The sequence below is a fragment of the Macaca nemestrina genome, chromosome 1, assembly GCF_043159975.1.
Source record: "Macaca nemestrina isolate mMacNem1 chromosome 1, mMacNem.hap1, whole genome shotgun sequence".
NCBI lineage: Eukaryota > Metazoa > Chordata > Mammalia > Primates > Cercopithecidae > Macaca > Macaca nemestrina.
The window spans coordinates 139932948-139950079 of record NC_092125.1 but is presented as its reverse complement, the minus strand read 5'-3'; the positions used below and the strand labels follow the sequence as shown (position 1 = coordinate 139950079).

Sequence of the window (17132 nt, the reverse complement as noted above, 5' to 3'; positions counted from 1 at the left end):
GGGATTACAGGCTTGAGCCACCGCGCCCGGCCCAGATGCTGTCTTCTCTTTCCTCTTTCTATAGGACACCACGTCTATACATGCCTGCCCAAACACATGCAAAAGCAAGCACGTCTTCTCTAAACAGCTCCCTTTCAACTCCACTATTTTTGACAGTGACACTCCCCTAACCGTAGTCTGAAGCTAAACTTTTTTTTTTTCCTTTTCTTGAGACAGGGTCTCACTCTGTCACCTAGGCTGGAGTGTAGTAGCATGATCATGGCTCACTGCAGCCTCAACCTCCTGGGCTCAAGTAATCCTCCCACCTCAGCTTCCCAAGTAGCTAGGCTCACAGGTGTGCACTACCGCACCTAGACAACATGAAAAAATAATGTTTCATATATATGCACTCTCTCTGAAACTCTTAAAGCTTAATAAGGAGATGTTCTCTTTGTCCTCAAAAGCCTATTTATAATATAGATACATATAGTATACTATAAATAACTATTTAAATATGGGCTACAGATTAGCATATTTTATGACATATCACACTGGTATTTACATCCAATTAAATTTCTCTCAGCCACATACGTAATAAACTAGTTACATGGTTTATTTTTATTTTTATTTTTTATTTTTTTGAGACGGAGTCTCGCTCTATCGCCCAGGCTGGAGTGCAGTGGCGCGATCTCGGCTCACTGCAAGCTCCGCCTCCCGGGTTCACGCCATTCTCCTGCCTCAGCCTCCCGAGTAGCTGGGACTACAGGCGCCCACAACCGCGCCCGGCTAATTTTTTGTATTTTTAGTAGAGACGGGGTTTCACCGTGGTCTCGATCTCCTGACCTTGTGATCCGCCCGCCTCGGCCTCCCAAAGTGCTGGGATTACAGGCGTGAGCCACTGTGCCCGGCCCCGTTACATGGTTTATTACTAGGTTGGACTGACCAAGCCTGATAAAGATAATAGACACTAACATTATATAACACTTCATACTACAAAAAGTACTTTCACACAAGTCTCATTTGATTTTGAATCCTGTGTGTTACATAATATTTCTATATCTGAATTGAAGAAAATGAGGCTTGGAGAGTGACTTGTCTAAGTAAAAAAAGTTGGGACTGGTACCTACAACTCTTTACTACACATTCAATTCTGTTTATGCTACCACAGAAGCCTCTAGCAATAAACTATTACTGAAATAATGTGTGCTCTACTCATCTATTTAGCACAAGTCTATAAAGAACATAAATGTTACATGAAAAAGCAAAGTTATTATAGTTTTTTCAGGAGAGACAAGATATGGGTCAGTGACACTGTGACAACTCAGGACATTTTTTGCCAGCTAGCTTTTTCAGATTGATAAACTTGATAAGGTCAAGATAAATTTAGGCACTATAATAAATCTTTAAATCAACAGTAAACTGACGAAAAAAAAAAAAAACAACAAACCACCACTTCATAAAGATTTTTTTTTTGAGACAGTCTTGCTCCGTCGCCCAGGATGGAGTGTAGTGGTGCAATCTCGGCTCACTACAACCTTTGCCTCCTGGGTTCAAGTGATTCTCCTGCCTCAGCCTCCCAAGTAACTGGGATTACAGGTGCCCACCACCACACCCAGCTAGTTTTTGTATTTTTAGAAGAGGTGGGGTTTCACCATGTTGGCCAGGCTGTTCAACTTCTGAGCTTAAGTGATCCGCCTACCTTGGCCTCTCAAAAGTGCTGGTATTACAAGTATGAGCCACTATGCCCGGCCTGAAGAAAATTTAATTAAAATACTGTTTTTAATCAAAGAAATTTTGTTTTGACTAAATTTAGTAGCACTGAAAAACAAGTGTCCACACTTCAGAAATTAAAGAACCAGTAAGTGGTCCTGGAGAAAATGCTAAATGAAAAAATAGAGTAATAAACTGTAATGTCTTCTTGAGAGCAGCATACAGGGCTCAGACAGAATGTTTTAAGAAAACATTGTCAACAAGCCAGGTGTCATCAAGAGTAATGAATCTGATGAACCAAAGTGACAAAATGGATTTAAACGGTGTCTTGTTTTTAGAAATTCCAACATCCCACTATTTATATAGCCTCTTATTCCACACGACAGTATGACAAACTTAGTTTGTCTTTTTTTTTTTTTTTTTTTAACGTTTTTTGAGACAAAGACTCTTTCTCTGTCACCCAGGCTGGAAATGCAATGGCACAATCGCAGCTCACTGCAGCCTTGACCCCCTGGGCTCAATCGATCCTCCCACCTTACCCTCCAGAGTAGCCAGAACTACTGTGCCTGCCACCAAGCCCGGTGGAAAAAAAAAACCCGTAAGAGTGTCATACTGTCATATGGGAGAAGAGGCTATACTATAAACAGTGGGATATTGGAATGAATACACACACACACACACACACACACAGATATTTGTAGGGACGGGTCTCACATGTTGCCCAGGGGGATCCTGAACTCCTGGGCTCATGTGATCTCCCTGCCTCAGCCTCCCCAAGTGTTGGGTTTACAGGTATGATGAACCACAGCGCCCGGCTGATACACTTTTTAAAATGCAATTTCTGTTTAGATCTTGACACCTGTTGATATTACTAGTCACTATGGAAAGAAGCAAAAACAGTTAAGATGCTCTAACATTTTTTTTCCCCTGTAGAAGCCAACATGGAATACACCATGAAAACTGTCTAAATGGGAACCTTCTAATACGGCTCATTGTACGCCATGCATTTCCACTACGTTGGAACTGACTTCTACTTTCCTACTTATCTATTAGGCGACTTAGTCGCCTGTAGGCAAGTAACTTCTCTGTTTCATTTTCCAGCAGTAAAAAAAAAAAAAAAGGTGGAGGACTTTAGAGAGTTTTTACCCGAATAAGGTCTATTAGACATCTTCAAAAGCTTTCTCTCCAGACGACGCAGAAACAGGCACACGGGATTCTGTGCTTTCCCCACCTCCCACTCCCAAGCCCAGGCCCCATTCTTCTCACTTTCAATCCTCATTTGGGCTCCTAAAAGAATAGCAAAGAGAGTTCTTTTATCAATACCAGCGCTCCTCTGTCCCCAAATCCGGCTAGGGATGGGTTCGGAGGCCTCAGCTGCTGGAGAGAGGGTAGAGACGATCCTTCCTCGCCCATCTAGCCAGCCACCACCCCTTCCCAGATCTAGCGTCCGGGCCCCTGACCAAGAGCGTGCTTGGAGCTCTCCGGTACAGTGACGCGCGCGCTTGCCCGGCTAGGGCCCCTGTGAAGGAATGGGATCCCAAGGTGCTTGCCAGGACCGCAGCAGGCGGAAGCTGCTGGCAGCGGGAACGGGCGGCTCCCGTCGGCGTGGGTGGGGGAAGGGCGGCAGCCACATCCGGAAGTCGGTCCGGGAGGGAGGGGGAAATCTGAGGAACGAGGCTTCCGGCGGCGCAAAGGGTGTCGGGAGCGGCTTCCTGCAAATCTTCCCTGGCCTCTGGAGGGACCACCGTTGCCGCCGCTTCGGCTTCCAGGATCTGCGTTCGGGTTACGCGGCCACGGTGGCAGCCACTGCGACTCCCACTGTGCCTGGCTCTGTCCATATTAGTTCCCAGGCGGCCGTCGCCGTTCCAGCAGCGGCAGCGGCGGACATGTTGTGAGGCGGCGGCGCGGGTGTCTGAAGGATGGTTTGGCCGAGGCGGCGGCAACGGCTGCTGGCGGCGGCGGCAGCGGCAGCGGGGCCTCGGGCTCTATAGAGCCGAGCCCGCTGGGTACCCGCCCGGTACCGCGGCGAGGCCAGTGCCCCTGGATCTTGCCTCTGCTTCGACGCCGTTGGGGACCAGTTAGGCGACAGTGCCCGCCCCTCTGAGGAGACCCGAAGGTGGTTCCCCAGCCGCTCAAATTTCCGGACCACCGCGCTTTCCCCTCAGCCTGGGCTGTGCTCTCTCTAGAATCCTCAGGCCCCCACTTTCTTCCCAAACTCATCCTAAATCTCTCACACACGCGAGCGTTCCCAGCCCTCAAGCCAGCTCCTCCTCCGTTCATTTTCTGCACCCTCTTCGCGAAGCACCCCCCGGGATCACTCTCCGAGGGCGGCTTTTTGAGAGATCTCCGTGGAGTAGTGGACCAGAGCCGGGGAGTTTTTAAAAGCCGGGGCGCGAGAAACAGGAAGGTACTATGGCTTCCTCGTCTGGCAACGATGATGATCTCACTATCCCCAGAGCTGCTATCAATAAAATGATCAAAGAGACTCTTCCTAATGTCCGGGTGGCCAACGATGCTCGAGAGCTGGTGGTGAACTGCTGCACTGAATTCATTCACCTTATATCTTCTGAAGCCAATGAGATTTGTAACAAATCGGAAAAGAAGACCATCTCACCAGAACATGTCATACAAGGTAAGTCATGTGTGGAAATTGGTTTGAATGAGGGTCTAGGGGAGCAGTCTGCTAATCGCGTGACGCTTTCATGTCAAAGCCTTCATTCCTCTTCACTGGTAAGTAACTTAATGAAAAAGCCAGACTGGCATGTAGGTAGCCCGTGCTTTAAAAACAATCCCTTTGTAGCATTCTTGCAGTACTTTTCATCTAGCGAATACACGTAAGGAGTGCAAACATTTAGGTCAACGTCCCCAAAACATAAAGAGTGATCTCACTTTACAGCCAGGTAAGCCGAAGCAACAGGAATTGCTTGCCTGAAGTTGAACTTAGATAATAATTAAGGAACGCAGAAGTTCTCCCTTGGAAAATTAAAAATTCAGACAGAGGAACTTCAAGCATGGATGGAGACAGAGCGCCCCTTCCCCACCTGACCTTTCACCAATGTAGAGGAAAAGATTTATTTTCTGAACACATGAGTTAAAAAATTCTTAATATACAATGTGTTCAACGTTGTCAAGTTTATCGTTGTTGAATAAAAGGAGGTATGTTTTCTGCTCTAAAAATGGTTCGATGGTACGTTCATGAATGAGTTACGAAAGCACTCCTGGTCCATTCTGTAAGAAAAGGGTGAACTTTAAATTTTTGTTTTTTTCTTTTTGTTTGCCTTTATGTCGTTTGCTTTGTTCTATTCTGTGGAGATAAGTTTTAAAATCTTTGATTGAAAGTTTATGCAAGTTTTTTTTTTTAACGGAAAATTTCCCCGTCCTTTCCTGCTGTCATTCTTATTTGGATGCATACACTTAGGCTTTTATTGAACAGCACTTCTGAAAGCTTCAACAGTTTCTTTTATCCTGAAAAGGTTGTGGTCCCGTAATAGGGATTTGGGGGACTGTATTCTAATGGTTTCAGAGAGGAGAAACATATTTACTAGTCATAATGTTTCGGGAATGTACCTTTTGCGATATTTTTACATGTACTCTTGTGAAAGAGTTGTTCTCAATTTGAAGTGAGAACTTGCCTTTCGTAATAATCTAATTAAAAGTATTGATTGCTTGTGAAACCAGGGAAAAAATGGTTAATTTTAATCATTTTGGTAGGCAGGTGGTTGTCTGTCACTTAATTTTTATACTTTAACTTTTTAAAATGTGACTTGCCTGTTGTACTGAAGTAGAGAACACATCTGCTTATGTTGACCATATCCAATATTTTACTGTCAGTATTGACAAAAGGATTAAATGATTGATTTTTAATCCTTTATGACGTCTTGAAAGTAGTTTTAAAATATATCCTGCCATTTCAGTACATAAGGAGAAAAATCCCTAGGAAAAAGCATATTTGATTCTTAAAACTAGTACTAGTTGTTTTTTTTTTTTTTTCCTACTTGATGTGCTGAATACTCTAGCAAGTAAAATGAAAGCCAAGTTGTCTGTTTTTTCTCTTGTGTATTTATTTTTACATTGTATGTGTGATTGCTGTCATAAGTCTTTCACAAGATTATCCAGCACAGATAGCTGTAATTTCTTTTTACAACTCATAAAAAGGAAAAAGAACTTTTTATCAACATTGCCTTTCTAATGAAAATTGCAAAAGATTTCAACAGGGTCTGCCTAAATATTTGTTTACACTACAGAAGTGGGGATCGTTCCAAAAACCTAATAACACATTACAGTCTGTCTTCTTGGGGAGAGTTAATTCTTTTCTAGGATATATTTAGATTTCTGATTGACATGATGGAATAGAAGTGCAGCTGTAGCAAGCAGTATGCTAAATAATTCAACTTTGGAATATGCTAAATTCAGTTTAATGTGTGAGTCAGAAAGCTATAGTGAAAAAGCATTTCCATTGTGTAATGAAGATGATTTGTTTTTGAAAATCATGTATTGACGTGTTATAGTCTTAAAATTTTACCTCTTTTTTTTGTATTATGCTATTGTTAGGTGGATAAGAATCTACATTTTCGCCCAAGAATTCTCCCTAATTGGGGTTGTAGACTTTATACATTTATAATCTCATATTGCTTAATTATTCCAAAGAAGTTTTGTTTTGAGAGGTTAAATTTTTAAAGAAATTCTTAAGGTTTATATGTTTTAGGTGTTTGAAGTGTGTTCCTGTACACTAATCATAATAGATAGGACATTTTTATACTTTTCTGTCAGCATTGATTAGGAATGTAGAATATATCCAAGTGGAATAAATAATGTACATTTTAAAGTGGTATGATTCTCACATGTTGAAGTTTGAGTTTTTAGTGGTAAGTTTAATGAACTGGACTTTGCTTTAGGACATTTCACTTGTTCATTTCCCACCTCGCTTTATCTTGTCTGAACAAATTAAGCATTCTGAGATAGTTCTGTAAAATGCAAGTTAAAGTTGAACCAATTTGATCACCAGTAAATCTATTAAATAACTTAGTTTAAAAAAAATTTTTTTTCTGTTTTGCTTATTTTGAGTTTAAGAAAGTAGACTTGGTATTGAAGATCATAGATATGTGAATAGAGGGAGTTCTAAGCTATAAAAGGTGTTCCTATTTTATTGCAGTTTTTTGTGAACACGTATTCTTGAATGAGTTCTAACATGTTCTGTCACCTTATAGAAAGAATTGACATTGAGAGTCAGCTTAAGTTCTGCACTGAGAATTCTTTAACCTTAGGTAAATCTTTTAACTAAGGTTTTCTTATTTATGTATAAATAATACTTGATTTCAGGTATTACTTGTAATTTTTGAGAATTAGTCAGGGGTTGAGAACCTTACATGAAATATCTCCCCTCCCATTTATGAGAATTGTAACTGGAAGTAGTAAAAGTTTGAGAGTATCTGAGAATTTACATCTTCAGCCACTGAGTTGCTCCAAGCTGTCTTATGTTGAAGGAGTTTTTTAAAAATTCCTGTCCGTCTCACACTGGTACCTTTGTAAGATAACATGAAAATGGATCACTGGAAAAGATCAGGAAAAGACCAACACTTAACTTTTTACTATTAGATTCAATAGACATAAAATTATTTTGTCAAATTGCAATGAAGGTACTTAAATGCGTTGAATTTCCATGGTTAACTAATGTTAACCATTAGGAGCTGTTCCGGCATAAGTCCATGGACCACACTTTGAGAACCTTTGCTTTAAAGCCTAAACCACAGTCTGTGTTGGAAAGTGGACATGAGTAGTAAATAATCATTCATACAGATACTTTTTTCCGAAGGGACACATCTAATTTGCACTGCAAAATTTATCACATAATCAAATGCTTTTCAAGTTAGGATTTTATTAATACTTTTCTTAAAATTAATGTATCTTTTGTTTCTGTTTTCCTTCTGCCACCCTACAATTACTTACTGAATACTATCAAGTATTTGGCATTGTGCTAGATACTACTAAGGATATTAAGATAAATGATACTCAATTCCTTCCCTGCCATTAGTCTCTCATTGTTGTCCAAGATTTCCAGTAGTGATACCATGGAGGACATGGTTCTTAAGGGTCTTCAGAAACCTTTGCCAGGCTAATGAGCCAAGAAGTCACTTTGGCCTACATCCTCTTAATGTATTTTATGTGAAATACATTAGTCCCTTCCTTCCCACAAGCAAAAGAAAATGGAGAAATTAGAGAATGCTGATTTATATAGTATTTAAAAGGTACTGTATATCACATAATTTTAAAAATGAAAAACATGTTTTATGCATATGAAGTATGAAGTAGTTCACATAAATTCATGTTATGACAGAACCTTTCAGGAGTACATCAGTTTGTAAAATAAGATAAGCCTATATGAAGATTATTGTTGCTTGGAAGAAATTTTCACTTTTTTTTTTGTTTTTTGAATAGCTGTCTTGTTAACATCTGTCTCTTAAGCTGAAAAATGTGCTACGTATTTTTTCCCCTAATATACACCATGGACTTTTCTGGTTGTAGTTTTAAGATGCACAGCATAGGGTGACAGATAGTGATGTGTGTTAGTTTTACCCACAAGTTTTTAAAAAAAATTTTTCTGTTTTAGAAAGATAAGATCCTTAGAAATAGAGCCATCAATAATCCATAAGGTCCCTTTGTACAAATTAGAAAAAGGCACTCCTTCCTTAAAAAGCATTCCTACTGTCTGCCAGAAAAAGTATCACAGTAAACATACGAATTTATGATATTTACAATAAGAATGGCCTTGTAGTATGTTGTGTACTGAATAACCTACATAACCGTAAATGGTGGCCCTGCTTGGGAGCCATTTCCTTTATCCTTTAATATTCTCTCTGTGTATGATAACTAATACATGAAAGCAAATGATGTAAAATATCTCCCTATTTAGAAGGTATTATGTCTAGTTATTGATATCTGTTTGCCAAATGTGTTTAAAATTAAAGTCAATGCAATTTTGAAATTAAATTTGTGGCTGCTCCTTTTCAACCATTTTATTGAGAGTATAGTTTTTACATATGGCAATTCTTTGAATAAAATTAAATATTAACCTTGGACCTACTTGCCAGTTTCTTGAAAGCAGTGTTCTCAGCCTTAAATGTTTTTAAAGGTAGTTATATATTTAAAATTTTTTTTTAATCCAAGCCCTCCATGGTTAAAAAAAATAGCTTGGATTAGATTTTCTTTTTTCTTTTTTTTGAGACAGAGTCACGCTGTCAGGCTGGAGTGCAGTGGTGTGATCTCGGCTCACTACAAACTCTGCCTCCCAGGTTCAAGCGATCGTCATGCCTTAGCCTCCTGAGTAGCTGGGATTACAGGCGTGTGCCACCACGTCTGGCTCATTTTTGTATTTTTTGTAGAGACAATGTGTCACCATGTGAGCCAGGCTGGCCTCTAACTCCCGACTTCAAATAATCCCTGCACCTTGGCCTTCCAAAGTGCGGGGATTACAGGCATGAGCCACCATGGCCGGCTGTTTTGGATTTCCTTAATGTCTGGTGTAGTAATTTATGGTATTTTGAAGGGTTGTCTCTCCATTGTGTTGATTTGTTAATTTTATAAATGTAGTATTTTATAAATATACCTGTCGAGCTTGAATTTAAATATGATATTGTATAGCTATACCTTCATTTTTAGCTGTACACTTATGAGGGTACTCTTTTACATTTAAAATAAGATAAAAAATAAAATAAAAAATAAAGATGAGAAATACGTAGTCTGAGTTGGTTAAGTGATTCTTATGTGCTAGACACTGTTAAATGCCTTGTATTAATTACCTGTTGATTCCCACAACCCTGAAACTAATAACAATGTGATGTTTATTGTTTTATTTTTAATTAAGAGGCAGGGTCTTGCTCTCTCACCCAGGTTGGAGTGCAGTGCCACAGTCATAGTTCACTGTGGCCTCAAACTCCTGAACACAAACTCTTCCCACCTCAGCCTCCTGAGTAGCTGGGACTACAGGCACCCACCACCACGCCCAGTTAATTTTTTGTATTTTTAGTAGAGACAGGGTTTCACCGTGTTAGCCAGGATGGTCTCAATTTCCTGACCTAATGATCTGCCCGCCTCGGCCTCCCAAAGTGCTGGGATTATAAGCGTGAGCCACTGTGCACGGCCATGTTGGCGAATTTGATATACAGAACTTAGAATAATGCCTTTCTGAAGTTTTTAGGGAGGTCAGGGGAGGTGAGTTAATTATAGGACAGTACTATGCTTTTTGGCATCAGGTTATTTCTAAAGAAGGTTGATGAAAACAGCTTAACATTTGAAATAATTAAAGTTGTAAATCATTTAAAATGTCTTAAAAACCAGTTTGCATGGGCATGTAGATTTGTAAAGGTATATTTGACATTGTCCCAGAAGAGCAAATTCCTGAAGTTAGAAGTGAGAGCGTATATACTAAAAGGAGTCTGGTTCAACGTAATGCCTGAAAGACTTCAAGAACTGATGACCTAAATTGATTTACTGTGTTTTTCACCACCTATGTTTCATCATTGGTTCACAATACAAAATATGCCTTTGGGGCATTAGTCAATGTACCAAAATTATAAGATATAATTTTAAATACTGTGAGCCAAAAGGAAATTTTATGCCTTGTCTTTTCTGGATTACAGAAGGTATTTAGAGTGTGTGGTTTTTTTTTTGTTTTTGTTTTTGTTTTTTTTTGAGACAGGGTCTTGCTTTGTCATCCAGGCTGGAGTACAGTAAAGTCATGGCTCATGACATCATCAATCTCCTGAACTCAAGCAATCCTCTCACCTCAACCTCCTAAGTAGCTGGAACCATAGGCACGAGCCACCACACTTGACTAATTTTTTTTTTTTTTTTTTTTTTTTTGTAGAGAGGAGGTCTTGCCATGTTGCCAGGGTGGTCGTGAACTTCTGGACTAAAGAGATCCTCCCACCTTGGCCTCCCAAAGTGCTGGAATTACAGGCATGAGCTACCATGCCCAGCCCACTTTTTTTTCCCTTATAAAATTTCCTTTCTAAATATGAAAAGGGGAGAAAAATTTTTTATTAATGCTTCTTATCTCCTTATAGTCTTCTTTCATCTCAGTTTTTTGCCACATCATTTAAATATGTTTTTATTTTTCCTGTTTTGTTTTCAAGAGAAACCTGTTGGCTGACTCTTAAGTGCTGAATTTCATGACTTTCATTTCCACCAGTATTTTTTAAACTTGGCAGTTTGAGTATCTGCTAAAAATAGCTTCCTGTTGGTATATTGGACAAAAGAAAAACTTCTCTTCTTTTATTCTGTCCTACCAGAACTTAGTAGAGAATGTGTTACCAGCCTACTTTTTCTAAGTCAAATGACACAAAATGTATTTTCTTACTAAAACCATATGTTCTTATAATGGACTATTTTTTTCTCCTCGCTTACAGGAAATGCTTTGGTCTTTTAAAAATTAGTCAGAATGAAAAGTGAAGGCATGTGCCTTGGTTCTTCAAGTTTTAACTGATTTGCCATCTAATTTTTAGCAGATTGATAAAATATTTGTCTTGACTGCCCAGAAAATTGTTGTACAACTATAAAATAGGTAAAATTATTAGAAAACAGCAAAACATTCCCCTCCCCTAAAGAAAAGTCCACAAAAACTTTATGTTCCACAGGTTGGGGAAAGCTATATTTTATCACCCTTTCACATTTTAATATTTTCATTTCTCTAGCACTAGAAAGTTTGGGATTTGGCTCCTACATCAGTGAAGTAAAAGAAGTCTTGCAAGAGTGTAAAACAGTAGCATTAAAAAGAAGAAAGGCCAGTTCTCGTTTGGAAAACCTTGGCATTCCTGAAGAAGAGTTATTGAGACAGCAGCAAGAATTATTTGCAAAAGTAAGTAATTTATTTACATTATTTTCCTCTGAATCCTACCCTGATTGCTAACTGAAATTGCTTCCTAAATTAACAGACATACCCAGAAGATTCCCTTTTTCTAGGTAGTTGATTATAGAATCTAGTGTTCAGAGCTGACCAATTTGACTCTGGTTTATGTGAATGTAAATATTTGCAGCAATCTGTTTTCTAAAGAGAACAACTCCAAATACCTATTGAAATTTCACTTTAATATTTTTTTCAGACAGAATGACCATTTTAAGGCGTGAAAAGTATACATAAATGTTCTTAAGATTTAAAATGATGAGCTGATGAGAAAATTCTATATCAGATTTTATCATGCATGACATACAAGCAAAATCTGATTAATATCAACTGTGTAGTTAAATTAGGTATTTAATGTACACCTTTGAAGCATTTTAATCTTAAAAAAGTATTTTAAAGCTAGTAGAGCAAAGGGAGAAAATGTTTTCTTCCTTGCTTATTATAATTCTAATATCTAGACTCTGAAGAATTAGAATCAAATACTAATATTCCTCTGTTTCAAAAAGAAAAGGGAGGGGAATTGGTGGCAAGGCTGTTTTTTCCCTTCTAAGTTCTGGCCTTCATTTGAAATTATAAGGCAGCTTTGGATTGAATAGAAGAGAAGTTGTAGTAACCATTAGAACTGGGAAGTATCATTTTAGGTAAACTCTTCCAGATTAGTCCTGTAGCTGATCTCTCTGCAGCCATAACAATCAGTTTGGTTTATATCAAACTGCATTTGAGTCTTAAGTATGTTTAGTCACTAGACACCAAGTACCATTTAAACTTAAGGTAAAAAGAAAAACTTACATTTATTGAGTTCTAACCACGTGTTAATCACATTGCCAAGTAATTTACTTGCATTATCTCATTTAATCCTCACAGCCTATCATAGGCACTAAAGAGGAAAAGCCTTTGAAGCAGGCGTGAGTACATGCAATGTTATAATCCATATGAATATGAGGTACGAAAGAAGAGGTGTTGGTGTTTTAAAAACATTAATCGCATTTATTGATTTATGCTATTGCAGACCACTTAGAGAATGCTAAATTAAACATTTGGTGACAGAAGATGCTCTCCTGGATACTTTAAATACATAAAAACTTGGCAGAGTTTTTATGAAATATAAATTTTATTGTATTCATTTACATATTAAAAAATAGATTCAGAGGTGGAACAACTTGCTTGAAATTATTTGTCATTCGTTCTACAGTTACTTACTGAAGTCCTTACTATTTACCAAGCATCGTGCTAGGTGCTAGGCTTACAAGAGTGAACAAGGAGACAGGGTTCCTGTCATTATAGAGCTTAGTCTACTGGGGAAGATTGAGTAGGAAAGATTGACTTAAATAAAACAGTAAGTTCAGAAAGTTAGGAAGTGTTGGAGTCTGTATTTAAACTTAAGTATTTTGGCCCAAAAGCCTCTACTGTTTCTACAATACCATGCTAATGCTCTAGCCTCCATTTTATCTTCTTAAACTTATTGTGGGGCTTTTAAATAGAATATGTATTATCCTTGTTAGGGCAAATTATAAAGAAATAATTGACTGCCTGCTATATCTGTCTTCACCTCTCTATCCCAATTATCTGTTTTTTATTCCTCTTTTTTATCTCCCTTGTTTCTTACCCTGGCTTATGTATGAAGATCTCTAGTATTCTTTGCTTTTGTGAGGATGACCAGCGGAGAGGTAAAATTATAGCAGTTGCCTAGTACTTCTTCCCTACAGCACTGAAGCTCTAAATGTGAAAGAATGGATAAGTAAATATATCTTTTTTGTCACTTTCATTTTGTTTCATCTTTTAGACTTTAAATATTAACACAATGACAGCCTCATTTGAAGCTAGCAGCAAATATTTGGAAGGAGGGAACCTTTAATACATCAAGATTAAAGTTAACTTTAAATTATAAATGAGTCATTTTAATATGTGGGAGTGAGTATCTTAAAACATAATGAAAACCTCCAAAAGAAAAGTGAATTAGGAAATATATGCCTGCTTACCTGTCTTTCACTCCCCAATTTTAGAAGAAAAATACTTGGGATGGATTGAATAGGGGGCAAGAGAGAAAAAAATATATTAGAGTAAATATCACTGAAAAACGTTCAATTTGTGGAAATGAATACAAGTAAAATTTTATCAATCAACTTTTTGTTTTTTTTTTTTTTAAAGAGACAGGATCTCACCATGTTGCCCAGGCTAGAGTACAGTGGCTATTGACAGGCTCTATCAGGCACACTTGAGCCTAGAACTCCTGAGCTCAAGGGATCCTCCTACCTCAGCCTCACTAGTAGCTGGGACTATAGATGTGCACTAGTGAGTCCAGTTCAACAGTTAGTTTTAAAGGCATAGAAGTGCTTTTATGTTCAGAGAAAAGTATCAGAGCCGATACAGGGGCATGGTACCTAAAAGTCAATTAAATTTGAATTGTAACTAGTACACAACTTTGCAGACCATTGAATAAACTACCAAATCAAGCACCTTTGCAGTAAAACCTTTGTAGAGACTTGAAATTATTTGAATTTTTTCCATGTCACAAAATTATACCAATTTGTAATTGATTAGACCACAAAATATAGGTATGCTTAAGTTGGTTAAATTTACATATTTGATTTGCCCTGCAATTTTCTTATGAACTCTTAGAATTTTTTTTTTTTGAGATGGAGTCTTGCTCTGTTGCCCAGGCTGGAGTGCAATGGTGCTGTCTTGGCTCATTGCAACCTCCACCTCCCAGGTTCAAGCGATTCTCCTGCCTCAGCTTCCCAAGTAGCTGGGATTACAGGCATGCGCCACCATGCCCGGCTAATTTTTGTGTTTTTAGTAGAAACAGGGTTGCACCCTGCTGGCCAGGCTAGTCTCAAACTCCCAACCTCAGGCGATCTGCCCGCCTTGGCCTCCCACAGTGCTGGGATTGCAGGCATGAGCCACCGCACCCAGCCTTAAAATGTTTTTAGTGAAGCTCTGTTAGTTGGTTTTGAACTCTGGGTATCCCTGCCATAAAAGTAAATATGCTAGTGTGTTAGAATCTACTATTTTTCCTATTTCTTTACAAAAATGGATGACAATCATCGTTAGGGAGAATGGCTGGTTTCTAATTTCCTAAGCAAAATAAAGTTTTTGTTTACTGTAAAAATTGTCTTAGCCTTGTTTTTTCTAATATCTATAGTCTTTTCCTTACTTATTTTTTTTTGTCTTTGCCTTTAACCATATACGGGTCTTCTGCATTTCCTTGTATCCCCCAAACCCTTTCATCTTTTGCTATAATGATCTGTGTTACTCACCAAGCAAGGTGGCATCTTCCTGTAGTCCCAGTTACTCAGGAGATCGAAGCAAGATAATCCCTTAAGGCTAGGAGTTCAAGGATGCAATGCATAACAACTATGCCTGTAAATAGCCACTGAACTTTAGTCTGGACAACATAGTGAGACCCTGTCTCTAAATAAATAAATAAATAAGTAATGATCAGTGCTACCATTTTTTGAAAACATACAATCACTTATTCCTCAAATTTAACTTCTTTCCTATCACAGAGACATTTAATCACGAAATTCAGTAATTTTTTTTCCTTTCAATTCTTACTCATCTGTTTTTTTAAAAATAACATTTGATGTAGACCTCTTCCTTTATTAGTCCCTGATACTATGGTTATGTGGGTAGCTTTCCCCCAAGGTAATATCTTTTCTTCTTCCACTTCCCTACTGCCACCTACACCAGCACCACCCCACTCCTGCCCTTCAGTCAACAAATTTCAAGTCAGAATTAAATTAACGTGTCCCTACTGTCTGCAAGACATATGTGGTACTGTAGATATACAAAAATGAAGACTATATCATTCTTCTTAAGAAACTTAGTATCTAATAGGGGAGGTATAATGCAGACACACTAACAGCTGTTATGAGATTGACTACTTGGATGAAGAAGATAACTATAATATGAAGCTGGGCTGGGCGCGGTGGCTCAAGCCTGTAATCCCAGGACTTTGGGAGGCTGAGGCGGGCGGATCACGAGGTCAGGAGCTCGAGACCATCCTGGCTAACACAGTGAAACCCCGTCTCTACTAAAAATACAAAAAAATTGGCCGAGCGTGGTGGCGGGCTCCTGTAGTCCCAGCTACTTGGGAGGCTGAGGCAGGAGAATGGCGTGAACCCAGGAGGCGGAGCTTGCAGTGAGCCAAGATCGTGCCATTGCACTCCAGCCTGGGTGACAGAGTGAGACTCCGTCTCAAAAAAAAAAAAAAAAAAATGAGGCCAACCACTTACGAGAAAGATATTCTGGCTGGGCATAGTGGCTCACACCTGTAATCCTAGCACTTTGGGAGGCCCAGGTGGGAGAATCACTTGAGCCCAGGAGTTCGAGACCAGCCTGAGCAATATAGTGAGATCCTATCTCTACAAAAATAGAGAGAAGGAAAGAGAAAGAAAGAAATCTCAAGTATGGAAACATTACATCAATTTTTGGGGGTGCAGGAGTATGCCAACTAGTAAGCAGTTAGCTTAGCTTCAGAACCACCTTTCTGTGCTCTGCTTTGTGACTGGACCTAGTACTCTGTAAGCCACATGTTTCTTTGCTAGCTGACTCTCCATTAGACTCTGTTGCCAGTATGGGGTTCTCGTGGGAGATTGCATGGATGGAGGAAGAGAAAGGGTTTTCTCCTTTTACTTTCTCTTGTCTTTCAGTTCCTTTGAACAAACCAGCAACACTTCTTCATCCTGGTTGCATCAGTTTTCCTGTAGCAGAGACTGAATCCTGTTTGCATTTTCTCTAATACACAACCCGCCTGAACCCGCACTCCATCCCCCCACTCTGGCGGTGTGGATCGCAACCCTTGGGGCCCTCGTCCAAGCACGGATATATTAGTACTAGCTTATCTATGCCCATTCTTCCGAGGTCTGAGTTTCAGTTCCATGAAGTGATTTCGTTAAGCGTCCAAATTTTAAAAATTCCAGCATTTTCCTCTATTCCCCCAGTTTTAGGGTTGGTGGCTGCTTCCTGTAGCTACTTTCATGACATCTTAATGTTCTTTTCCTGCCTTTTCAGCTGCCTAAAAACAACTTTATACTTGTTTAACAGTTCTTTATATTAAATTTTTTCCATTCCAGTAACTCGTGTGACTTCTTTCTCTTGATTATACACTGACTGATACCAGGAGGAGAAAATAGTATTTCAGTTTGACTTGAAGGAAGGGTAAAATTTCAGTAAGTGGCAGGAAATTTCACAAAGGATGAATGTCATCATGAGTAAAAGTAGCAAAGATGAGGAAGTATGGTGTAAATTTGGGAAACATTTTGTATTCTAGACTTTTTTGAAGCACAAAGTGCATGTTACAAGAAAGACTATAGAGAAGTTGGGGTAAACACTAATTTGGAGGACCTTGAACTCTAGGCTAGGAAATTTGGATTTGATTGATAACAATTTTTTTAAAAAAAAAATGAAATAATGACCTGATTAGAATTTATATCTAGAAACGTTTGGATAATAAAGTCATGACAGATTATTCAGAAGAGTGAGGATTGTATATGGTAAAATCTTAAATGTTACTGGTTATGCTGGCCATCACTGTTTTCCTGTA

The 17132-nt window shown here is 38.8% G+C and overlaps 1 protein-coding gene across 2 annotated transcripts in view; it reads left to right on the top strand.

Annotated features, from left to right (window-relative positions):
- Positions 1-4101: 4101 nt before the first annotated feature.
- LOC105485402 (down-regulator of transcription 1) overlaps positions 4102-17132 on the top strand; it is a 30107-nt gene continuing 17076 nt past the window's right edge. The window contains exons 1-3 of one of the 2 annotated variants that reach the window (XM_071078253.1): positions 4102-4321; positions 11379-11542; positions 13212-13501. In XM_071078253.1, the coding sequence (XP_070934354.1) occupies positions 4102-4321; positions 11379-11542; positions 13212-13277 (450 nt within the window). In that variant the 3' untranslated portion in view covers positions 13278-13501. Of the gene's footprint in view, positions 4322-11378; positions 11543-13211; positions 13502-17132 lie in introns of those variants that run through there. The other variant, XM_011747740.2, reaches the window with a different exon arrangement.